General features: G+C 35.7%; 2 protein-coding genes across 2 annotated transcripts; one reads left to right on the plus strand and one right to left on the minus strand.

The window, feature by feature from the left end:
- Nucleotides 1-402: 402 nt before the first annotated feature.
- Nucleotides 403-8,428, plus strand: LOC132863530 (adhesion G-protein coupled receptor F1-like). Its single transcript, XM_060896389.1, has 13 exons — nucleotides 403-418; nucleotides 558-622; nucleotides 796-932; nucleotides 1,324-1,509; nucleotides 2,910-3,116; nucleotides 3,325-3,483; nucleotides 4,056-4,231; nucleotides 4,330-4,500; nucleotides 5,582-6,928; nucleotides 7,080-7,121; nucleotides 7,223-7,282; nucleotides 7,404-7,467; nucleotides 8,347-8,428. Exons 4-13 carry the CDS (start codon nucleotides 1,461-1,463, stop codon nucleotides 8,412-8,414), a joined length of 2,343 nt encoding a protein of 780 aa, XP_060752372.1. The 5' UTR covers nucleotides 403-418; nucleotides 558-622; nucleotides 796-932; nucleotides 1,324-1,460; the 3' UTR covers nucleotides 8,415-8,428.
- A 4,952-nt stretch (nucleotides 8,429-13,380) lies between these two features.
- LOC132863713 (mucin-2-like) lies at nucleotides 13,381-25,562 on the minus strand. The gene is made up of 14 exons (XM_060896670.1): nucleotides 21,824-25,562; nucleotides 20,752-20,861; nucleotides 20,568-20,632; nucleotides 20,141-20,277; nucleotides 19,467-19,649; nucleotides 18,895-19,092; nucleotides 18,641-18,781; nucleotides 16,498-16,688; nucleotides 16,219-16,389; nucleotides 14,718-16,073; nucleotides 14,529-14,570; nucleotides 14,374-14,433; nucleotides 14,204-14,264; nucleotides 13,381-14,041 (listed from the first exon to the last, which is right to left on the minus strand). The coding sequence occupies exons 1-14, from the start codon at nucleotides 25,560-25,562 to the stop codon at nucleotides 13,989-13,991; spliced, it is 6,507 nt and encodes a 2,168-aa protein (XP_060752653.1). The 3' UTR covers nucleotides 13,381-13,988.
- Nucleotides 25,563-26,629: the final 1,067 nt, after the last annotated feature.

A 26,629-nucleotide genomic window follows, 5' to 3' on the forward strand; every position in this document is an offset into this window, starting at 1 on the left:
TTGATGCCACACTTAAAAATCAAAGTAGTGACAAGTATATAACATACAACCGCACAATTCAGAGTTCAGTAAGTGTTATACAATAAAATATGCTTTCTGATTTCATTTATGTTGCCATTAATTATTATTATTATTATTATTATTATTATTATTAGTAGTAGTAGTAGTAGTAGTAGTAGTAGTAGTAGTAGTAGTGTTGTAACATGTAATACATTCTTCCACTGTCACTTTTTAAATGAATTATTCTGCAGCGGATGGATGCAGGAATCTGTCAAAAGGTGTGCAGCACTATTTTTTTCACAGATCAGGTACCTGGTGTTCCAGGTGTGCTGTTATGCACCCCTGCCATAAATTATTTACATGTAACAGCACTGTCTTCTATGTGTTATTCCTACTATAACATCAAAGCTTATTGGAGGTAGTGTAGTGCCTATAATAATACAATGGATTAACATTATATTCCTCCTTATCGTGTGCCCCATGTGAATTATCATGTAAACACCCGATATGTTGTCTTATTCCTTACATGTGACATACTAAGATCTTTTTACTTTCAGATTGATCAAAGTTACAGAATTGTACAGGGCTATCAGCCCGACTCTGCAAGTGTGACTGGCTTCAGGTGATTTTATTTATTGTAATCTAATATACTTAGATGTTTTAGATCTCCATCTATTCTGTGTATTTAAGAAAAATAAGAAGTAATCTCTAATGAATTAAGAAAAACATATAGTTGTTTTAATAATTTATTTGAAATTACATTCGTGATATTCTGTTTTTGTTTTTTCCAAACAGGGCTGGCAGCGTGATTGCAGATTTCACAATTAAGTCAACAGCTGCTCAGCCTGATTTGCAAATAGCGAATAAACAACTTGTTCAAGTTCTCAGATCAAATGGATTTATTGTGAACGATAATGCAGTCTTTCAAAGTGGTAGATGCTTCTTCCTATTATTATTATTGTTGTTGTTGTTAATGGTTTTTTTTTAGTTCAATAGACAGATTTATAATTAATCACCAAGGGAAATTGATTTGTTGCAGCAGTGCCACACACAACTACTGTAATTAGGACAAAGTAGGACATAAGGACAATGCATGGAATACATTACTGTACACATAAGGCCATAACTACATAAATAAAAATAACAATGATAAAGAAGTTAAAGAAAAAGTGCAAGTGCAATCTATCATTTTTCATGCCAGTTTTATTAGTAACTATATATATCATCTCTGGTTATACTAAATATTGCAACTCTATTAACTCTAAAATCTCTATTAACCTTTATTAATTATTAATTATATTAACCTCTATCTTTTCTATGCAGTGAAAGGTGGACTATATAAGAACAGTGATAATATATATCCTGGATCAAGTCTCACACTGACATGCACACTTTTACCAACAAATGGCATCACATGGACCCTGAATAGGAATCAACTGTCACAATCGAATAAATATACAATGACTAACACTAGTCTAATTGTGAACGATGTTGTTCCCAGTGACAGCGGTAAGTCAGAAACCATTCTGTTAACTACATTAATAAAACACTGTCCACTAATTAACAAATTTACTATAATATGATGAAATACATCAATATATTAATTGGTAATAAAATAATAAATATCTGAAACTAGAAAGGTCCAAGGGGGCACGGTGGCTTAGTGGTTAGCACGTTCGCCTCACACCTCCAGGGTTGGGGGTTCGATTCCCGCCTCCACCTTGTAGTTCGGATAAGCGGTAGAAGATGAATGAATGAATAGAAAGGTCCAATTTAACTATTTATAATAACGTATACAGACGTTAGTGGCAAAAGACAGAAAATGCACGTCAAGAACAAATTAGTTTGGTTAATTGGTTAATCTATGCCTCATTTTCCACCAGCATATGGGCATTTGATCTTCATTTTAGCAATGGAACGGGGGCATAGAAGCCTTTATTATCACCACATATACATTACAGCACAGTGGAATTCTTTTCTTTACATACCCTAACTGAGGAGGTTGGGGTTAGAGTGCAGGAGCAGCCATGACACAGCACCCCTGAGCAGGGATGAGGGCCTTGCTCAAGGGCCCAGCTTAGCTGTGCTGGGCCTTGAACCCCGATCCTCCAATCAACAACCCAGAGCCTTAACCAGTTGAGCCACCACTTCACTAATATTGGAAGATTGAAGTAAAAAAGGGAAAGCATTTTAAATGATCTATAAAACGTAATTTAAAATATATGTGAGGAAAAAGTAAGGACACCCCCACAATTTCAACTTAAATTGAATAAAATTACCTACAGGTGTACAACATCAGGTGCAAATTATTAGAACATTGTTATAGAGGATTTTGAAGAATGGTTGCCTTATTTAAGCCTCAGGCAGTTAGTTTGGTTTGCTCTTAACTGTTGAAGTGAGAGGTATCACCATAGTGAGATCCAAAGTGCTCTCCGAGGCCTACAGTAAGAAGATTGTTGATGCTTATGATTCTGGTAAAGGATATAAAAGAATATAAAAAGAATTTGTAATCAGTAATTCCACTGTGCAGAAAATGGTTTACAAATAGAAAACATATAAAACAACTGTCAACATGGCCAGGTCAGGACAGCTAGGCAAATTCATCCAAAGAGTAGATCACAAGATGCTCAAAAAAAGTCAGTTTGGACAGATGAGTCTAAAATTGAATTATTTGGACACCAAAACAGAGGGCATCAATACTAATTTTGTTGATTTCTTTTGTTTAATAAGTAAAAACGATGTGAATTTTGATGTTTACATGCAATTACATCACTTTTATCTACAGGTACAAATTAAAACAAATATCGACAAGTTGACTTTTTTTATAAAGAAATGAATATTTAATGGGGTGTCCTAATTATTTAACATGACTATATAGATGATGTTTGAAACACTTCTCTTCTTTCTAGGTGAATATGCCTGCAATACAACAATAAACTCTATGCCCAATATTAACTATCAGTTCATTACTATTCAGCCATACCCCAATATCCAAGTAACCAGTAACAAAGTTGTACTATGTTTGGATACAACAATCCCACTTCAGTGTTGTTTTCAGGGGATTTATGGAGTGAGTTTATATGTTAACTCCAGAGTTTGCAGCCAATCATCAACAGGTTATATACATTTTTATATGTAACATGTGTGGTCATGAATATATAAGCCTAACTCAATATCTGACTGAATAACTACTAGTAGTCTATAAATGTAACTATAGAAATTAGATGAATGATCTTTTTTCTTACTTGGCCAAAAAATGCTATTACTGTAAAATTAAACACTATGTAAGAAGCTAACTCCATTTTTTTTTTAACAATTTAATAGTCTCTGCAGACTCATCATCATGTTTATCATGTAACTATGATAGTAAAAAACAGGACTGCCAGACTGTAGACCAAAACATACAGGTGACATGTCAACTAACATCACCCATGAACGGAAACAGTTACCCAGCGAGCTCCACAATACGTATAACGAACACTGGTGAGTAATCCTTGATTTTTAATTACATTACCTCCTAGAGCTATAATAAACCTAACATATATACATTTGTAATATGTGGAATGTGAAAACATACATCATTCATCTTCTGTAAAAGTTAGTTAGTAGTCCATTAGTTTGTTCTCGTATTCAGTACGCATATCATCTATATAATTGCATAGGTGTGGATATAAAGAAACCAATTAATTAACTTTCATTTCATTTTAATACTTGTTTTGGGCCACTTTTGATGCTGCTTTCTGTTACATACAAATTGTATTCATTCTTCTACCCTGAGACTATAAATCACCTAATGTGAATTTGCAAATGTAGCTTCATTAATATTTCTGTTTGTAAAAGCTATAAACACTTCCAGCAAAATGAAGAAATCATTGTCCTTACAGAAAAGCAAAAAAATGTTTCTAATAATTGTTACAAGTGGACATTTGTATTGCAAATCAGTTTGCGTGTTCAGAGTGAATATTGTACTTCCAGATTATTCAGTAACCTTGGTATAAAAAACAGCGAAACAAACAAATAAATAAATAACTCCACATCTTTCCCTTTTTTTTTAGCATTTAACTGCTATAATGATGCATTTGGAGCTGGAAATGTGAGCACAATACAAACCATTAACTGTACTGGAGACTTTGTTGGCTTTCAAGTAGCTCAGTGTAGTTCAAATGGCTGGAACATTATAGAAAACAATTGTGTTCTTCGTGCCATCCAACAGTTCCAAGATGAAGCTAAGGCAATTTGTTTTTTTCTTACTTCTATGAAAATGATGAAAAAATAATCTTAGTTGTGTAATTTCTGTTTGCTTCTTTATAAAGGTTTGTGCTTCTTTAGAATTTACAGGTGGGAGACATCAAGACATTTATGGACAGGTTCAGCGGTAATGTTACATTACTGACTGAAAACATCACTGACTCGACAGCAACCATAATAGCAATTGTAGACATACTAACCATCGTTTCAAATCTCTCACTAACAACTGCAATCGACCAACCGATTATGGAGGTATGTACAGTAAAATCACCTTTGTTTAGAATATTTTTGAATCTAGTTAATATGCTATTTTGATATGCATAAACAAATGCCTTTACACCTCAAATGAACTTAAGCAACATGTGTGAGACTGACAGCCATAAAGAAAAAGATTACTTCAGGTTATTGCTGATAAAGGTGGTTGTACAATCTGCTGAATCCTAGGTACTTAGTTTTTTAAACAAGATTTGTCCATATTGCCATTTTTGTTAAAAATAATAATAACAAAGTATCAGAAGTCTTGTGTTGTTCATCTGAGGTTGTATTTACCTTATATTAAGACCTGCTAAGGACCAGATGATTTATTATTATGTTCTGATACATAAAACCATAGAATTCAAAAGGGTGAACTTTCTTTTTCTTATAACTGTATACAGTATATCATCGCTTTCAGGCGGAAACCTCGTATGTCCAAATTTGGTCAATTTCATATTTTTTCACATATCGATGCTATTGGTCAGTCCCCACGTGGGTCTGTTATTTTTACAAGTTATTAACCAATCTAAAATCTTGAAAATAGCTTGAGCGCAAATCTCATAACTCCATTGGACACTTCAACTGTCCACCTCTTCCTCACTCCGCGGGAGAGATTCGCGGCATATTTCTCCTGAAGAAGAGTCGCAACGAATCAACACGTCTTCTGAGGTAAATGTCTTCAAAACACTGGGCTCAAAGAAAAAAAATCTTGACCCCCGCTAGATCTGGTGCTCGTTTGAGGACAGGAATTTAGCGCAAGACAATCCACTGCAACCCAGACTAAACCCTGTGTACTGCAGATAAGGTATGGCGTTTTTTTAATTTCCTGAAAAATAACGGTTTTGGAGATACGAGGATTCCGCCCGACAGCAACGATATACAATAAAATAAAATCATAAATAGAAAAAAGTAAATAGAAATATATGGTTGTATGAATCATTTTATACAATCTGCACCAGCATATTGCTATTGTTGGAAAGAATGAATACATTTTACTGTGCTTAATGATTATTATTTAGTGATGAAATATTTCAAGTTGTGCAGATGTTTTGTATATAATGAATAATTTAATTTCAAGGATGTCCTAAACACAACCAATGCTGTTGGATCAGATGGTGCACGGGACTCATGGCTGCATATAAACAACAACAATGCATCCATGAATGCCAGCTCTGAACTTCTAAAGTCAACTGAAAATTTTGGAAGCAGGCTCCCTAATACAAGCTTCAGTATAAAAATAGAGTCTACGTCTCTCAATAAGATTAACATTACTACTAGTTCCTTTTTGGAAGAATTTGGTATCAATTTAACAACACAAATAAGTCTTCCTGAGATTACCCCACCAACGTTCATCACCGTTATAGTTTCTCCAGCATTTAACAACATCTTACCTGCTCGAACTCTGACCTACAATGACAGCAGTCAGACTGACACCAAGATCAATGGAGACGTAGCCATTATTAAGGCAAACTCAATAATTAACAACATCTCTCTCTCTTTTGATGTCATAAATACTACATTGGGAAACCCTCAGTGTGTCTTTTGGAACTTTAGTCTTCTGAATGGTGTTGGTGGATGGGACTCAACTGGATGTCAGTTAAAGCTATTAGGGAATAAAACTGAAAGATACACATGTGAGTGCAATCACACAACCTCTTTTTCAATCCTGATGTCACCATTTAACCTGGATAACTTAGCCTTAAACTATATAACTTACATCGGTGTTGGCATTTCAATGGCTAGCTTGGTTTTGTGCCTCATCATTGAAATCATCATATGGAAATCAGTGACAGGAAATGACACATCCTTCATGCGCCATGTCTCCATAGTCAACATTGCTGTCTCCCTTTTGATTGCTAACATTTGCTTCATCAGTGGAGCAGCTGTTGTTAAACTAGAAGGTCCCTGCAGTACAGCGACGTTCTTCATGCATTTCTTTTATCTTGCTGTTTTCTTCTGGATGTTTCTGTCAGCACTTTTGCTCCTCTACCGCACCCTCATGGTCTTTTCCAGAATGACCAGAGGAGCAATGATGGGCATAGGTTTCACTGTAGGCTATGGAGCCCCGTTAATTATAGCTGTCGTTACTGTGGCATCTACAGCTGGAGGCAAAGGATACATTCAACAAGGTTACAATTGTTGGCTGAACTGGGATAAAACAAAGGCTCTCCTGGCATTTGTGATTCCTGCTCTGACGATTGTAGCTATAAACCTCCTGGTGCTTATTGTGGTTCTGTGTAAGATCTTGATTAGAGGAGTTAATGCTTCCACTCAGCCAGATGAGAAACATCCCCTAGTGGTCATTGCTAGATGTGTGGCGATTTTAACACCTCTCTTTGGTCTAACGTGGGGATTCGGCATTGGGACCTTGGTGTCAAATAACTTAGGAGTTCATGGGATGTTTGCATTCTTTAATTCACTGCAGGTATGAAAGCCAGTTTAATTGCATTTACATTTTTTTGTAATTCTAATTTCTGTAAACAGAAATTGTTTTAAAATTTTATACAATTACCAAAACTTCTACTTAAAGTGTTTATGAAGTAAATGTTATAAATATCTAAATTGTCTCTTTTAAGGGTTTCTTTATTTTGCTGGTCGGTACTTTACTGGATAGTAAGGTACATGTGCACTTGAACGTTACAATATTCTTCACGTTTTAAACAGCTCTTTTTAAACACATATAAATAACGTATTGATATTGAATGTTTTTTGGTTGCAGGTCCGAGAAGCGTTAGCAGGAACGTTTTCACTGAGGAACTTAAGCTCAAATCGCACAAGGGTAAATATATTTTATGAAACATTTGCTTGGGTGTTCTTTAAAAATAAGTAAATAAATATACTTATTTTAATATAAAATGAACTACTACTTAAATTCCATGATGGATGTGTCTGAATTACAGAGTACAAGTGCAGGGCCATCATCCTCAAGTGGAATTAATTTCATTCAGAGGTTACAGAGAAGAAGTATGTAAAAAAGCTGAGGATAAATCTGTACTTTGAATTTACCTGTTTTGTTCATTCATTAGCATTTTTCTGGCAGTGATCATGAACTCCAAACTCTATTTTTAGCTGAATATTTTTTAAATGATTCAATAACTTTATTCAATCTGCTTGATCTAAGATTGTGGAAATAATATGATCTGGTAATAAATAAATTGATAAATCAGTATATACTACTGTATTTCAACTTATTTGCTGAAAAACCTTTCTGTATCATGGGTTGCAAATAGTTTTCCACTGTGCGGTTTACTCTCCTAAAAAGTTTGATCCAGAACAATGTTTGCTTATTAAAGCTAATTATAAAGATCTATAAGTAGATAATACTGTCCATAACTAGCTATTATTTTTGGAGTGACTTCAATAGAGTGACTTTAGTTCACCATGTTTCTGGAACTGTTTTGGAATTCTGTTCTGGTGAGCAAGAAATGAATTTCCTTCACACAGTTGGAAAAATGAAGATAACACACATCATTTGGCAATTTCGAATTGAGACTATCTTCATGTCTGTAGGTCACTAATGCTGGATAAATATACTGACTATTTTCCTGTTTAGATCATACATTTTTCACTGGACCAGAAATAATTGAATTCATATTTGAGCCATGAATGTTATAATATAAATGTTCATGTTCCTTGTTCTAACCCACATTCTGTAAAAATGCTATAAGTTCTTAATAATCTTTGATATTTTTTATATTGTACACATAATTTATTGACAAATTCAAATTTGATTTCACTTTTGCAGTTTTTTGCAATCTTCATTACATTTCTGTTATGTGAGTTTTATCATAAACCATGTCTGTGAGCGTTGTCCTGACTTGTGAATATTTTGGTCTTTTGCAGATGTGTACAATGTCTCAAATGGAGAAATGTTGTCTTCAAGCAACACAAATGCATCTGTTGATGGTTAAGGAGCTGCAACTTTTTAACAAATTTAACAAATGTTTAATTAGTATTCAAATCACATCTAGTTAAGTTGAAGATTTTTATGGTAAATAATCAAGTTGAGGAAGTGAATAATTGCCGATAATGAGCCTTATTAAAATTCTTGGGATGGGATTCATGGAATGAACCTTTTGCCAGATTCTTTGCCAAATAGAAATCATACCAAATACATTTTGAGCTAAAGTTCATACACACTATTACTTGTTATTATTTCTTTATTTCTGTTGAGCTTAGACAAAGCTTAGACAAAGTAAATGTAGTTTCCTGAATGTTATTTTGATGACTTTTTCCATTTGATCAAATTTAATTGAAGAAAATGGAAAGAAACAACAATATTTAAAAAAATAAATAGATAATCAAAGTTTTCGGTTATTTTCAGTTTTTGATATTTCTTTTATTCAATATACATGCATTTATCCTTTATTTTTTCTGCTAAATGTATGTTTGCTCTCCAGTTTCAGTTAATTCATATTTCACTTCATGCATTCTTTTAACTAATATTTACACTGATTGGTCCTGTGGTATTATTATGTACAAGTATATTTTGTACAAGCCACATTAGTTATTTAACTTGTAAAAGGAAGATTTAAACAGAAAATTTATTCTGTTGTGTTTTTTTTCCCTTATGAAGTGTCAACACAACACAAGATTGTGTTTTTACAAGTTAAGTGCTAACATTTTGGTTGTATGAATGAGCTATTAATAATCTGTACTACACAGCTATACTTTCCCAAGTTTATTGCCTGACTATGGATCTTTGAAAATTTAGATTGGGGGAAACAAATCATTGCATAAAATACTACACTTACTTGAGACATACAATTGTTTATACGTTGTTGAATTTGAAGCAAAAGCCGGCGCTGGTGGCTCAAGCAGTTAGGGCTTTGGGTTGTTGATCGGATGATCATGATTCAAGTCCCAGCACTGCCAATATGTCACTTTTCAGCCCCTGAGCAAGGCCCTTAATCCTTACTGCTCCAGGGGTCTATATCATAGAGTTACATATTAGTGGAGGTAGGAGTACAGTAGTAGGACTATGCAGGTAGACTACATTCTATAAAGACAAGGCAATCTGAGAGAGATAAGGAAACATGGTGGTGAAACAAGGAAGTACATGACAGTATTCAGAGGAAGAGGCTAGCTAAAAAGATGTTTAACATAGAAAGGACTGAAGAAGGTAGACAGGATAAGCAGGAATCCCAGCACAGGGTGAAGAGGGACGTGGCAAAGGTCAAACAGAAAGCATACGATGTGTTGTATGCCAGGTTAGACATGAGGGAAGGTTAGAAAGACTTGTACAGTTAGAGATGGAAAGGTACTGACAAGCGGGGGGAGTGTGCAGAGAAAATGTATTTTGGCTTCATGCCCAGAAAGAGCACTGCCAATGCAATTTTTGCTTTGAGAATGTTAATGTAGAAGTAAAGACATGGTCAGAAAGAGCTGCACTTCGTCTTAGTGGATTTAGAGAAAGCATATGACAGGGTGCCGAGAGAGGGGCTATGGTACTGTATGAGGATGTCAGGAGTGGTAGAGAAGTATGTCAGAGTAGTTCAGGATATGTATGAGAGGAGTATGACAGCAGGTAGATGTGCTGTAGGTTACACAGAGGAGCTGAAGTTGAAGGTGAGGCTACATCAAGGATCGGCTTTGAGTCCATTCTTGTTTGCTATGGTGATGGACAATTTGTCAGATGAAGTCAGACAAGGATTGTTGTGGACAGTGATGTTTGTGGATGACATTGAGATCTGTAGTGAGAGTAGAGAACAGGTGGATGAACACCTGGAAAGGTGGAGGTCTGCTTTGAAAAGAAGAGGAATGAAAGTCTGTCATATTAAGACAGAATACATGTGTATGATCGAGAGTGAGGGAGCACATCAGCTCAGGTTGGCTGTTTTGGGGACAAGGTCAGAGAGGCTAGATGGTTTGGACATGTACAGAGGAGGGAGATGGTTATATTGGTAGAAGGATGTTGGAGATGGAGCTCCCAGGTAAGAGGTCAAGAGAAAGGACAAAGAGGAGATATATGGATGTGCTAAATGAGGACATAAAGTAACTGGTGTGAGAATAGAGGATAATGAGGATAAAGTTAGGTGGAAACAGATGATTTGCTGTGGAGACTCCTAACAGGAAAATCCAAAAGTAAAAGAAGATAAACTTACTGAACAAGAGGCATTTTGAAAGAAGTGCTTGGGAATGAAGGAAAAACCTAACTCCAAAAATGGAGCAGCATTCGATGAAAAGATCAATCTTGTCAAGCATGGGTGTGTATCTTGTATATCTTTTTTTATAAGACCTCTAAGGGAGTTTCATTCCACTGCTTTAGTGGAACTGGTAAAACAACGGCTCCCACACCATTAAAAATCATTTAAACTAAAGGTGTGACGATAGTGACATCAGGTGGTTAGTAGGGGAACTGTGCATGTATGTTGGGACACTGACATGTGAGAGCTACAAATATATTCATTCATTCTTTCATTCACTACCGCTTATCCGAACTACCTCAGGTCATGGGGAGACTGTCTCAGGCGTCATCAGGCATCAAGGCAGGATACACCCTGGACGGAGTGCCAACCCATCACAGGGCACACACACTCTCATTCACTCACACAATCATACACTACGGAAAATTTTCCAGAGATGCCAATCAACCTACCATGCATGTCTTTGGACCGGGGGAGGAAACCGGAGTACCCGGAGGAAACCCCCGAGGCACGGGGAGAACATGCAAACTCCACACACACAAGGCAGAGGCGGGAATCGAACCCCCAACCCTGGAGGTGTGAGGCGAACGTGTTAACCACTAAGCCACCGTGCCACCCTACAAATATATTTATAGAATTAAAATTAATTAAAGGTAGGCAGTCTATATAGTCTCTAGAGTTCTGTATTTGTTTTACTTTATATGTGGTCATACACCATGTCACATTTAATTAGGAAAATGATAATAATTTAGGACTTAATGTAAAATACATGGTGTGTATTAAGAATATAAGTAATATTATAGCAGATGAAATGTTGAGAATATATGACTGATTCTCTGTAGTGTAGTGGGCTAAGGATATATTTCCCAAACAAAGCAATCTGTATCGTAGCAGTGTGAAATTTTTAGCTCTAACGTGATCATGCTAAAACTGCCTGATAGCAAAATGTGTTCTCACTAGGGTTACAAAATTCCGGGAATTTTCAAGGCTGTAAACTTTCCATGGGAATTAACGGGAATATATGGGAATTAACGGGACCATATGGAAATAAACTGGGAATTTTAAACAAATGCAGAGTTGCCTATAACAAGGAACTTAAATGTAGTTAAAAAAAATCTTGCAGAATAATTGTGTTTAAAACAACCAGATTTAATGAAATTTAAGTTGAATTTGTACCCTGCGTTCCTCGGTCACTTGCACACAGCACACTGCTTACTGGAGGGCCATTGAGGCCAAACCCCCAGCATGTACTTGCATTCTTCCATAACATGCACAGTAACACTTTATTTTAGGGTCATTTAACTAGTTGCTTATTAGCATGAATATTAATAGAATATTGGCTATTTATTAGTACTTATTAAGCACATATTAATGCCTTATTAATGCCTTATTCTGCATTACCTTATTCTATGGTACCCAATACCTAACCCTAATAACTACCTTACTAACTATTAATAAGCAGTAAATTAGGAGTGTTAACACATGCACAGAGAATTTGATGACCCCCTCACACACTCACTCCCCTTTGAAATAAAAAAAAATCCTCCATATATCACTTAAGGTGGGATTCACCTCCATTTTCCAGGCCTTGACTACCACAGAAGCAGAGACCTAATAAGCTTGAGAAAAAATGCTTAATTTTACATTTTGATTGAGACTTTTTTAGAAGGGCGAGGGTGAGGGATGCTTTCATTTTACAGCAATCATAGGGAAATATGTTTATTACAATTATCAAGTTTATTATGTTTATTACAAGCATAATAATGTTTATCAATGAAATAATCAATGAAATAATCAATTAAAGTTTTACTTACAATTAAATCAGTCAAGAGGTCATTTTTAAAATTTGTATTACCTTGCATGAATGTCTGCTTATGACCAAACAAAATGTTTATTTATGGTCGTAAATGATATAGTTTATATACATTTCCCTATATTTCCAAATAATTCCCATAAATTCCTGTAAATTCCCATAAATTCCTGTAAATATCCATAAATTCCAGTAAAGTTTCCAATTTGGAATATTCCCGAAATTCCCCAGATTAAGTTCCCATGGAAATTTTCCAGAAACTTTCCACCCCTTTGCAACCCTAGTTCTCACCCAGTAATTTGCTTTACTTTAAAACTAATCTTTAATGAGAATTATTTTCTTTAATTCTGCAGTAAACTAAATAAAATCTTGTTGAAGATTGTTGTTTAAGAATCTTAGGAGTCCAGATTAAACAGAAAAAGTAGGTCTATTTTTTCCTTCTATCTTAAAGCATAAATAAAATAAAATGAAATAGATTAGGACAAAAGTAACATGTTTCTTAAAATTTAACAATGACAATCCATAAGGTTTAGCACAGAAAGTTGATTTATTTACAAAGTAAATAAAAAAGCAAAGTAAGAGTAACAGGCCACAATCCAAATATATTAGATTTCCAGCATTTGGCAGACACCCTTATCCAGAGCGACTTACATTATCTCAATTTTTTTATACAACTGAGGGTTAAGGGCCTTGCTCAGGGGCCCAGCAGTGGCAGCCTGGTGGAAGTGGGAATTGAACTCACAACCTTCCGATTGGTGATCCAACACCTTAACCACTAGGGTTAGGGTTAGGGTTATATTAAAGATAAATAAATAAAATAAATAAATAAATACAGCCAAAGCATAATCCAAGAGGCAACCCCATTCTCACCAACTTAAACAAAAATATTAAACAATCCATTTTGATTGGACACAGGTGAGTGAACAATTATTTGTTAGTTTCTGGCAATGTAAGAAGGACAAATGTTAAATGTAACATAATTATGTCAAAGTAAATTAAGTAGAATGAACAGTTGAAAATGAGTTGGTTTACTAAAAGTATTAAAAGATATGTTGCAGTATTCAGAATGATTATTGACAGAGGTGCAGGGGTAATAAAAAAGTTGATTTCCTTCAGTGCTTCATTTGTGAACCAAAAACTAAAATTTCAGCATACGCTTAAATTTTGGCAACTTTTATTATAAGTGTAAGACAACAATGTTAACTGTTTGACTGGGAGTAGGCAGAATGGGATGTAAAGTGAAGTATTGTGTTATGCTTTGTTTATATTACAATTAATCCGGTTAAAAAGCGACAACTAACAAAATTTCACAATAAAGTTTGCTACTTGTTCAACTGGAACTTTGTCAGGACTTTGATCTACAGAAGGATGCCAGTTTAAATCACAGCACAGCCAAAGTGCCATGGTTCTTAATCTTAATTTTTACCTGCTCAGTTGTGTCCTGCCTTAATTGTTCATAGCTTCGGATAATAGTGAAGTATGCAATTTCCACAATTTCAGCTATAGTAGCTTATCTACTAGAAACTGTCCTAGTTGCTTGAAGATGTGGTCAAAACTCTGGCTTCCGATACATTGTGAGCATCTGCAAAAGAACAGAACGTTAGTGTCATTGAAAAATTAGGACACTGGTCACTTGCTTTTAGGATGGAGATAGCACAGCACACACAGCTGTTTGTCAAAATTGCTTGAAAGCGTAAGATGTACATTCTAATCTTACATCCTTCAGTTCAGGTACTATACGTACTTCTGTTCCGTAGCTTTTGTATGAAAGGAAATCCACCTGAAGATGATCCCACGTTTGTACTCTATAATATAGACACATCAGTCATCAATGTGTAATAATACCTTTTTAAAAGAAGTCAAATTTGAGTAATAGTAACATCTAGTTATCAGAACAAGATATGACATATTTACCCGGGTGTGAATAGAGCTAAGGTTTGTCAGTGACATCTTTTCTGCTAGTGCTTCTCGGACCTGCAAATGGCAATACAAGTAATATCAAAGTTTTATTAATATTTGTTTCTGTATTTCATTGAAGAGTTTATGTTATGGTTTAAGAGCGACTGTACCTTAGGATCCATTAATGTTCCAAACAACAAAATAAAGAAACCCTTTGAAGAGAAAAATAAGACATATTTTTTATGGGTTTACAATATTCAGTCCTGGTATTATCTAGAACATTATAAATAAAATACTAAGTATATCCAGTGTGTTGTATTGCAGTTGTAGAGAAAATTTAATTAAAATAAATTTAGTACCTGCAGTGAATTAAGGAATGCGAACACCACGTGAACTCCAAAGTTCCCTGACACCAAGGTCCCAATGCCAAATCCCCACGTTAGACCAAAGAGAGGTGTTAAAATCGCCACACATCTTGCAATGATGACTAGGGGATGTTTCTCATCTGGCTGAGTGGAAGCATTAACTCCTCTCCTCAACATCTTACATAGAACCACAATAAGCACCAGGAGGTTTATAGCTACAATCGTCAGAGCAGGAATCACAAATGCCAGGAGAGCCTTTGTTTTATTCCAGTTCAGCCAACAATTGTAATCTTGTTGAATGTATCCTTTGCCTCCAGCTGTAGATGCCACAGTAACGACAGCTAAGATTAACGGGGCTCCATAACCGACAGTGAAGCCTATGGCTATCATTGCTCCTCTGGTCATTCTGGAAAAGACCATGAGGGTGCGGTAGAGGAGCAAAAGAGCTGATAGTAACATCCAGAAAAAAAGGGCAAGATAAAAGAAGTGCATGAAGAATGTTACTGCACTGCAGGGACGCTCTTGTTTAACAACAGCTGCTCCAATGATGAAGCAAATGTTTGCAATCAAAAGGGAGACAGCGACGTTGACTATGGAGACATGGCGCATGAAGGATGTGTCATTTCTTCTCACTGATTTCCATATGATGATTTCAATGATGAGGCACAAAACCAAGCTGCCCATTGAAATGCCAACACCGATGTAGGTTATATAGTCTAAGATTATGGCTTGGACTTTATCCAGCGTAAATGGTGACATCAGGATTGAAAAAGAGGTTGTGTGATTGCACTCACATGTGTATCTTTCAGGTTCTTTCCCTAATAGCTTTAATTGACATCCAGTCGAGTCCCATCCACCAACACCATTCAGAAAACTAAAGTTCCAAAAGACACACTGAGGTTTTCCCAATGTCTTATTTTTAATAGTAAAAGAGAGAGAGATGTTGTTAATTGTTGAGTTTGTCTCAATCACAGCTACATCTCCATTGATCTTGGTGCCATTCTGACTGCTGTCATTGTAGGTCAGATTTCGAACAGGTAAGATGTTGTTAAGAACTGAAGAAATGATAACTGTGAGGGATGTCTGTGTAGTAATCCTTGGAATACTTATTTGAGTAGTTGAATTTTTGCCAAACATTCCATTAAATTGGTTAGAAATGTTACTGTATTTTTGGAGAGAGGTAAAATTTGTTGATATGTTGAAGCTTTCATCATGGAGTCTGCGTGTAATTTTCTCAGTAGAGTCCAGAAGTTCAGAGCTCTTTGCCATAGTTGTAATGTTGCTGTTTAAAAACAACCATGCATCCTTCGCATCATTTGATCCAATGACATCCAGCGTCTTCAAAAAATCCTTAAAATTAAAATATCCATTAAATACAGCACATACAGTATGATATCTTGTAATGTGTAAAGACAAATGTAAAAAAATCACTAAGAAGAAAACAATTTCAAAATGCAATAAAAATAAAATGTAAACATTTTTTAAATATACTTACTGTCATAATCGCTTCACTAACAATAATTGTTTGTGAGAGATCAGCAATGGTTTTTAGTAGCTCAACAATTGTTAAGATGGTTGCATAAGACTTTGTTATCTCTGAAGCTTTTTCAATTGCAGTATTGCTTACATCGTGTGCAAATATTGGCAGGTCTGTGATTAATAAATTCTACCGAAGAAAGAACGTGAACAAAAAATAGTTTAGCATCACATCACTCAGATATTTTCACGATTTTTTTTATAGAAATAATATCATACGGAAATTAAATCACATTACCTTTGATCTGTCTTTTAAATATTTAATGTCTCGTGTGATACAGTTGTCATAATTAACCATCCAGTAACCCAATGCATTACACTGAGCTATTTGATAACCAATCATGTCTCCATTACATTCACCAGTTTTGTTGTCTCCCTTATATCCAGCACCAAATGCATTGTTAGAGCTATTGTCAAAGCAGGTAAATTCTAAAGAAACAAAAATCCAAAACAAGAACAAGTCCTTCCTTAGAGAATAAAAAAAATACACAGAGGAAAACTTTTCTTCAATTTATATAAGGTATTGTGTTGTCTAATAAACGTTAAAGCAATTTGACATTCTATCCGTTTATTGTGTTGTGATACGCAGGGTGTGTATAAGTCTGTGTGTAAGTGCTTTGTAGGTAATAATAATAATAATAATAATAATAATAATAATAATAATAATAATAATGATGACTATAAGCACTATACTATCACACAGTGTTATTGTTCTTTGAAACACTGAGAGGAATGTAAAGCTAATATACAGAAGTTATAACAGTGTTATTATATAACAGTACAATTATTAAACAGATAATTATGTATATCATGTAGGGGACTGTCACAATGGGAGATGGCACCGAAAATGGGGATCAAGCCCAGAAGTTCCAAAAAAAATGCTCGGTCACCTACGATGCCGTAAATCAGACCCATGTGCAGGATAAAAGAGAACTTGTTTTTTTTTTACTTAAATTGACACTAACAACCCGATGTAACTTTAGACGTGACACAAAATGAACAAAATCTGAATTCCTTGGGGCATCACAAAAACAAAAGGAACAACATGGGTAAACATAAAGTGCCTAAAAAACAAACAGGACCTTGAACAATGACTTGACAAAAGGGAATGTATAAATAGGGCAACACATTAGGAATAATTGGAAACAGGTGATAAGGTGCAATAAAAGGCGCAACAGACCAATAGGAGAGTCGAGACACAACACATGAGGGGAAATCAAACACACATGATATGAAAATAAGTTATAACGAAAACACCTGCCTGTAACCCCTCTGGAGGTCTGGCTGGGAATTGTCCCATTGTAGTTACTGACAGGGATCAAGTTATTAGATAATAATGAAAATAACAATAATAAAAATATTAAAATAACATGTAGATTCACAGCATTTGGCAGACACCTTAATCCAGGGCTTCTTTAAGGGAGTTTTTCCTTGCCACTGCTGCCTGAGTTACCTCAGACTTGCTCATTGGGGATAAATACATATACATACATACACACTGTGAACTATATATATATCTTGAATTTTCATTGCTTTGAGACAATGTCCATTGTAAAAAGTGCTATACAAATAAACTTGAATTGAATTCTCACATTTACATAATTTACATTTGTGGATTAAGGGTATTGCTTAAGGTTTAACCACTGAGCTTCCACTGCAGTATTGATAATTTAGTAAGGAATGACTTGGAGCATATGGTAAAACATGATAGCCCAATTAAGTTATGTGAACTTATATCTTCTCTTTAACTCCAGGTTTATGACATGTTTTGAATACTGAACCCAACTTTTCAGTTTTTAAAAGATTAAGCTTAATGTAATCCATTATTATGACTGTGAGATGAAGCAAAGCTTCAAATTGTTCAAGTTATAACCACAGAACTGCACACACTGAGTCCTTCCTTACTAACTTATCAATGACACAGTGGTAGCTCAGTGATTAAGCCATGGATGTCATTGCTGGGCCCCTGAGATGCCTAAGTCTAAGTTTAACCACCATGAAATGTTTTACACTACACAACAATCCACAAACTCTACACCACAATCCGCAAACACCATTGGACAGTATGCAACGCGGCCTACAAACATGGCCGCCATGGACCACCCACTCACTTCCACATTCACCCTCATCCAACTATTATTGGTCACACACGCTCACAAACTTTACAAGACTCTCACAGTGTACTCCCAGTATACCTTCAGTTTGCTCTGTTCTTAACATTAGCAAGTAATTAATAATTTGATATTAATGTAACAACAGTAAAACTAATATGTGTAAAGCCACTGGTAGGCCCTGGGCATTTAAGGAGTTAATATGATCCTCTGATGTATTTTGGGTTGTATTTATTTCTGTGTAAAATGCAACAAAAATAATCGTCTCACGTTTGTTGACTGCAGCTACACTGAAGCTCTTGGAGTAATCACTTTCAGTGAGTTTACATGTGATCGTCAAGTTTTGGTCCCTCACTCGACACTCATTTTCATTGATGCTGTAGTCACAGTATATGCAGCCATTTTCTTGCACTGTGCAAAGCAATGTAAACAAATGAGATGTTAAACATCCTGAAATACCGGAGAGAATATGAATAGACAGTTGGTCTGTTCATGACCCTCATCAGTTATAAAAAGTACATGACCTGATTCACTGCAAGCCTCACTGGAAAGTGTGATCCATGTCACACTATAGCTCTGCTGCACACAACATTGTAGTGTTACTTTGCTGCTACATGTTATAACTTTTGAAAAGTTTACTTGAATATTGGGATCTGGAATCATAATGCTTTGCCAGACAATGTAAGGCATTGAGTTCTCTGTTGTTATGCATTCATATACACCTGATGAGGAAAAAAAAAAGAAATACAGTTTAAACCATGTTAAGTCAATATGCAGTATATAAATGCATTATCAACAAACATAAAAGTAATATAATAAGAAAGGACTAATTTACACACACAAAAAATGCTTAATGAATATTAACATATTGAGCATATACTTAGATTTTATGTTAAAATATTTTGATTATATATTGACACTCACCACGGAATAACCACAAAGTTGAGGAAGTTTAATAGTCGTGTTTTACCAAAGCATTTATGTGATTAAAGAATGATGAGATTCACATACATATACACTAAAATCTGTTGTTTTTGTAATTGTGCTGTAGTTGTAACATGATAACAAATAAAAGGAATAATTTTTTGTAACTTACCAGTGTCATTTGGAGTAGTGTTTTTCACAACTAGTGAAGTTTTATTTATTATATATTTATTCGATGGCTCCAGTTTGTTCCCATCCTTTATCCATGTTATGGTGCCATTTGCCGTTTTACAAGATAGTGGCAGATCGTTCTGAGGATATATTTGGCGTTTGTTTTCATACAGCCCATCTTTAACTGAAACACAGAGCCAGGAATATATCTTTTATCAATTTTTTCCAGCTCACATATCAGCCACTGTGTCATACCCTGTCACAAGAGCCACTGATAAACTGTACGAGTCTACAGTCGGGGCTAGAAAGGAATCTGCCACACTATTTTCTGTAGTTTTCTTATAACAATTGTTGATGCTGTTGTGTAGTCTCACAAAAATCCAAAATAATCCACCTTAAAATATTTTTTTAACAAATGTCAAATAATCTGATGTGAGATAAAAAATAATTTGATGTAGGAGAAAAATAATCTGATGTGGATGACACTATGTCGTAGGGGAAAAATTATTTCAGGTGAGAAGAAAATAATCTAATAGGAGAAAAGTAATCTCATGTAGGTGAAAAATATGTCAGACCACATAGAAAAACAAAAATGCAAATACAAACATGTATTTTACATCAGCTTCCCCAGATAACAAGAAGAAGAACTAAAAAAGGAGACAAATATTCTCCTACCAGTTCTACTGAGTGCATCATCGCTTATATTAAATCCCTGTTCTCGGAGACTGGCGACTACTTGCTGGTTTGCTGATACCAAATCAAGGTAGGTACTTGTTGAACTAATATTGAAATCTGCGATCACACTGCCAGGCCTGTTGAAAACAGAAAACCATTCAAAACATGCACTTTATTAATTTTGGTGTTTAATAAACAATACCAGAGATTAAAAGTTGAACCAGTGATTATGCATACATAAAAAAGTTACGTCCCATTACATAGTCTAGATGCAATACATGGAAAAGTACATTTTAATCAAATTCAATCATTTCACTGAATTAATTTATAATTTTTTTTAAAGTCTGAAGTGTAGAACAGGGCAGTAAATATGTATTTAATCAAAAGGTATTGCAAAAAATAAAGACAGAAATAATAATAATATCACCTGAACCCAGTTACAGCCACAGAATTAATCTTGTAGGCAGATACACTGCTGTAACCTTTGTTAATCTGTCACAAATGACAGAAAATAAAAACATTATTTCTACTACCAATAATAATAATAATAATAATAATAATAATAATAATAAAAATGACACAGAAGAAGGAATCATATGTGTAAAACTTACTGAATTTCCAATTATTTTTCTATATTTCTGGTACTTCTCACTAGAGATGTTGACAAGTTCCAAGTCAAAATTTTCAATTATTCTCAGTGAGAAAGTTATGACATATGTCTCTGAAAACAAACAAACAAACAAAAAACAAACAAACAAAAACACAACAAATATATGAAAAAAAAAACTTTTTAAATTTATTTAATCAATTAATTTAAAAATTAATTAAGAATTAATTAATTATGTTAACAGTTTACCATGTTGTACATCATTCATAAGCACTTCTGGGTAATAATGTAATGATTAATAATAATTGAAAACCTTTTCAAAGGTTCTGTTGAAATGTTGTTGGCATAAAAGTCATGAAAATATGCCAAGTCGTAATTTTGATATACACTCTCACTCACTCATTTTCTACCGTTTTATCCGAACTACCTCGGGTCACGGGGAGCATTTTGATATACATTCTTCTTCATTTTGTATTCTATTAATCTTTATATTATTCTTTATATTAACCCTTTGTTCTATGTTTATGTTCTGTAAAGCTGCTTTGAGACAATGTCAATTGTAAAAAGCGCTATACAAATAAACTTGAATTGAATTGAATTGAATTCTGATCTTTTCAAGAAGTAAAATTAAACTAAGTTTCTCATTATTAAGGTGTAGTAAGGTTTAGAAGAGTAGGGGTCTGGTCCAGGCTAAGGTTGTATGCGCTCTCTCTCTCTCTCTCTCTCTCTCTCTCTCTCTCTCTCTCTCTCTCTCTCTCTCTCTCTCTCTCTCTCTCTCTCTCTATATATATATATATATATATATATATATATATATATATATATATGGGGCACGGTGGCTTAGTGGTTAGCAGTGGTCACACCTCCGTTCGGTTTGTAGGGTTGGGGGTTCGATTCCCGCCTCCGCCTTGTGTGTGTGGAGTTTGCATGTTCTCCCCGTGCCTCGGGGGTTTCCTCCGGGTACTCCGATTTCCTCCCCCGGTCCAAAGACATGCATGGTAGGTTGATTGGCATCTCTGGAAAATTATATATATATAATGTGCTCAGTTTGAATTGTGATGTATTAAAATCCTAACCTGATGTTGACAGAACTGTAATTGTGGAGTCTGCGGTTCTGGAGTTCGAGGTGGTTGAGGTAGCTGTAGTTGTGGAGTTTTTAGATGAGGGAGCTGTAGTTGTGGAGTTTGTGGTTGTGGCAACTACATTTATAATATATGTAGATTCATTATTTGTGATCTTTTTATTTGCTGCAGTTGTGGAGAGTGTGGTTGTATATTTTGTAGTTGAGGTATATGTAATTGTGGAGTTTATAGTTGAAAGATCTGTAGATGTGGAGATTGTAGTTGAGGGAGCTGTAGTTGTAATGTTTGTAGTTGAGGGATATGTATTTATGGAGTTTGTGGTTGAGGGAAGTGTAGATGTAATGTTTGTCATTGAGGGACCTGTATTTGTGGAGTTTGTAGTTGAGCGATCTGTATTTGTGGAGTTTGTAGTTGAGGGATCTGTATTTGTGGAGTTTGTAGTTGAGGGATAAGTATTTATGGAGTTTGTGGTTAAAGGAGATGTAGTTGTATTGTTTCTGGTTGAGGGATCTGTATTTGTGGAGCTTGTGGTTGAGGGAGCTGTAGATGTAATGTTTGTAGTTGAGGGACCTGTATTTGTGGAGTTTGTAGTTGAGGGTGCTGTAGTTGTAATGTTTGTATTTGAGGGATCTGTATTTATGGAGTTTGTGGTTGAAGGAGTTGTAGTTGTAGTTGAGGGACCTGTATTTGTGGAGTTTGTAGTTGAGGGAGCTGTAGTTGTGATGTTTGTAATTGAGGGATCTGTATTTGTGGAGCTTGTGGTTGAGGGAGCTGTAGATGTGAAGTTTGTAGTTGAGGGCTCTATATTTGTGGAGTTTGTGGTTGAGAGAGCTGTAGTTGTTGAGTTTGTGGTTGAGGGAGCTGTAGTTGTTGAGTTTGTGGTTGAGGGAGCTGTAGTTGTTGAGTTTGTGGTTGAGGGAGTTGTAGTTCTAATGTTTGTAGTTGAGGCGGCTGTAGTTGTGGAGTTTGCATTTGAGGGAGCTGTAGTTGTAAGGTTTGTGTTTGAGAGAGCTGTATTTGTGGAGTTTGTGGTTGAGGGTGCTGTAGTTGTAATGTTTGTAGTTGAAGGAGCTGTAGTTGTGCAGTTTGTGGTTGAGGGAGCTGTAGTTGTTACATTTGTAGTTGAGGGATATGTATTTGTGGAGCTTGTGGTTGAGGGAGCTGTAATGCTTGTAGTTGAGGGATCTGTATTTGTGGAGTTTGTGGTTGAGGGAGCTGTAGTTGTGATGTTTGTAGTTGAGGGATCTGTATTTGTGGAGTTTGTGGTTGAGGGAGCTGTAGTTGTTGAGTTTGTAGTTGAGGGAGCTGTAGTTGTTGAGTTTGTGGTTGAGGGAGCTGTAGTTGTTGAGTTTGTGGTTGAGGGAGCTGTAGTTGTTGAGTTTGTGGTTGCGGGAGCTGAAGTTGTAATGCTTGTAGTTGAGGGATCTGTATTTGTGGAGTTTGTGGTTGAGGGATCTGAAGTTTTAATGTTTGTAGTTGAAGGATCTGTATTTGTGGAACTTGTGGTTGAGGGAGCTGTAGATGTGACGTTTGTAGTTGAGGCCTCTATATTTGTGGAGTTTGTGGTTGAGAGAGCTGTAGTTGTTGAGTTTGTGGTTGAGGGAGCTGTAGTTGTTGAGTTTGTGGTTGAGGGAGCTGTAGTTGTTGAGTTTGTGGTTGAGGGAGTTGTAGTTCTAATGTTTGTAGTTGAGGCGGCTGTAGTTGTGGAGTTTGCATTTGAGGGAGCTGTAGTTGTAAGGTTTGTGTTTGAGAGAGCTGTATTTGTGGAGTTTGTGGTTGAGGGTGCTGTAGTTGTAATGTTTGTAGTTGAAGGAGCTGTAGTTGTGCAGTTTGAGGTTGAGGGAGCTGTAGTTGTTACGTTTGTAGTTGAGGGATATGTATTTGTGGAGCTTGTGGTTGAGGGAGCTGTAATGCTTGTAGTTGAGGGATCTGTATTTGTGGAGTTTGTGGTTGAGGGAGCTGTAGTTGTGATGTTTGTAGTTGAGGGATCTGTATTTGTGGAGTTTGTGGTTGAGGGAGCTGTAGTTGTTGAGTTTGTGGTTGAAGGAGCTGTAGTTGTTGAGTTTGTGGTTGAGGGAGCTGTAGTTGTAATGCTTGTAGTTGAGGGATCTGTATTTGTGGAGTTTGTAATTGAGGGAGCTGTAGTTGTTGAGTTTGTGGTTGAGGGAGCTGTAGTTGTTGAGTTTGTGGTTGAGGGAGCTGTAGTTGTTGAGTTTGTGGTTGAGGGAGCTGTAGTTGTGATGTTTGTATTTGAGGGAGCTGTAGTTGTAAGGTTTGTGTTTGAGGGAGCTGTATTTGTGGAGTTTGTGGTTGCAGGAGCTGAAGTTGTAATGCTTGTAGTTGAGGGATCTGTATTTGTGGAGTTTGTGGTTGAGGGAGCTGTAGCTGTTGAGTTCGTGGTTGAGGGAGCTGTAGTTGTTGAGTTTGTGGTTGAGGGAGCTGTAGTTGTGATGTTTGTATTTGAGGGAGCTGTAGTTGTAAGGTTTGTGTTTGAGGGAGCTGTATTTGTGGAGTTTGTGGTTGAGGGAGCTGAAGTAATGTTTGTAGTTGAAGGATCTGTATTTGTGGAGTTTGTGGTTGAGGGAGCTATAGTTGTGGAGTTTGTATTTGAGGGAGCTGTAGTTGTAAGGTTTGTGTTTGAGGAAGCTGTAGTAGTGGAGTTTCTGGTTGTTGCAATTCCATTTGTATTGTATGTAGATTCTTGATTTGTGATATTTTTATTTGTTGCAGTTGTGTCATTTGTGATTGCGGGAGCTGTAGTTGTAATGTTTGTAGTTGATGGATCTGTATTTGTGGAGTCTGTGGTTGAGGGAGCTGTAGTTGTAATGTTTGTAGTTGATGGATCTGTATTTGTGGACTTTGTGGTTGAGGGAGCTGAAGTAATGTTTGTAGTTGAAGGATCTGTATTTGTGGAGTTTGTGGTTGAGGGAGCTATAGTTGTGGAGTTTGTATTTGAGGGAGCTGTAGTTGTAAGGTTTGTGTTTGAGGAAGCTGTAGTAGTGGAGTTTCTGGTTGTTGCAATTCCATTTGTATTGTATGTAGATTCTTGATTTGTGATATTTTTATTTGTTGCAGTTGTGTCATTTGTGATTGCGGGAGCTGTAGTTGTAATGTTTGTAGTTGATGGATCTGTATTTGTGGAGTCTGTGGTTGAGGGAGCTGTAGTTGTAATGTTTGTAGTTGATGGATCTGTATTTGTTGAGTTTGTGGTTAAGGAAGCTGTAGTTGTAATGTTTGTAGTTGATGGATCTGTATTTGTAGAGTTTGTGTTTAAGGCAGCTGTATTTGTAAAGTTTATAGCTGAGGGGCCTGTAGTTGTGGAGTTTGTTGTTGAGCAAGCTGTACTTGTGGATTTAGTAGTTGAGGGAGCCGTAGTTTTGGATTTAGTAGTTAGGTGAGCCATAGCTGTGCATTTTGGAGTTGAGGGAGCTGTAGTTGTGGATTTAGTAGTTGAGGGAGCCGTAGTTGTGGATTTAGTAGTTGAGGGAGCCGTAGTTTTTGATTTAGTAGTTAGGTGAGCCATAGCAGTGCATTTAGGAGTTGAGGGAGCTGTAGTTGTGGATTTAGTAGTAGAGCGAGCCATATTTTTGGATTTAGTAGTTAGGTGAGCCATAGCAGTGCATTTAGGAGTTGAGGGAGCTGTAGTTGTGGATTTAGTAGTAGAGCGAGCGGTAGTTGTGGATTTAGTAGTTGAGGGAGCCGTAGTTTTGGATTTAGTAGTTAGGTGAGCCATAGCAGTGCATTTAGGAGTTGAGGGAGCTGTAGTTGTGGATTTAGTAGTAGAGCGATCGGTAGTTGTGGATTTAGTAGTTGAGGGAGCCATATTTTTGGATTTAGTAGTTAGGTGAGCCATAGCAGTGCATTTAAAAGTTGAGGGAGCTGTAGTTGTGGATTTAGTAGTAGAGCGAGCAGTAGTTGTGGATTTAGTAGTTGAGGGAGCCGTAGTTTTGGATTTAGAAGTTAGGTGAGCCATAGCTGTGCATTTAGGAGTTGAGGGAGTTGTAGTTGTGGATTTAGTAGTAGAGCGAGCGGTAGTTGTTGATATAGTAGTTGAGCCAGCCTTTGTTGCAGATTTAGTAGTTGTGGCAGTTGTAGAGAGTGTGGTTGTGGACTTTGCAGTCATGCCAGCTTTGTTTGTGGTTGGTGATTTTGTGGCTGCAGTGGTTGCGGTGGCTGTGGTTTTGGTCTCTGTGCTTCTAGTAGAATTTAATACTGTAGTGGTTACACAAAACAAAAGTTATTTATAGACTTTGAAAACAGAATAAAAATTGATTTTAATAATAATAATAATAATATATATATATATATATATATATATGTATGTATATATAAACACAGTATATATATATATATATATATATATATTATATATATAACAGTATATATATATATATATATATATATATATATAAAGATTACCGTCTGTTTTGTCTCTTAAGTGATCCAGATAGAACATTTTCTTAGAGAACTGTAAACACAATTAAGGTCATTTTGTCATGATCAGAGAGTAAAGAACACTTTCCAAAAACATGGAACAACTTTTATCTGTTATAACTATTTATCTAACTTAATCTAATTCTTAGCTTAGTTGCATGTTACATGTTTAGCCACAATGTTTTTCCAAATGTCATTTCAATTTCAGTATTCATTTAATATTTGCATTTTACTGTTTGGTTCTTTTTCACTTCTGAAACAATATACAATAACCGAAATATCTATATTATAATTTGCATATTTAAAAGTAAAATTAAAAGATTGTTCTTGTAAGCCTCTGACCCTAGCCATCTGCAAATTCTATTT

Source organism: Tachysurus vachellii, chromosome 20 (assembly GCF_030014155.1).
Source record: "Tachysurus vachellii isolate PV-2020 chromosome 20, HZAU_Pvac_v1, whole genome shotgun sequence".
Taxonomy (NCBI): Eukaryota; Metazoa; Chordata; class Actinopteri; order Siluriformes; family Bagridae; genus Tachysurus; species Tachysurus vachellii.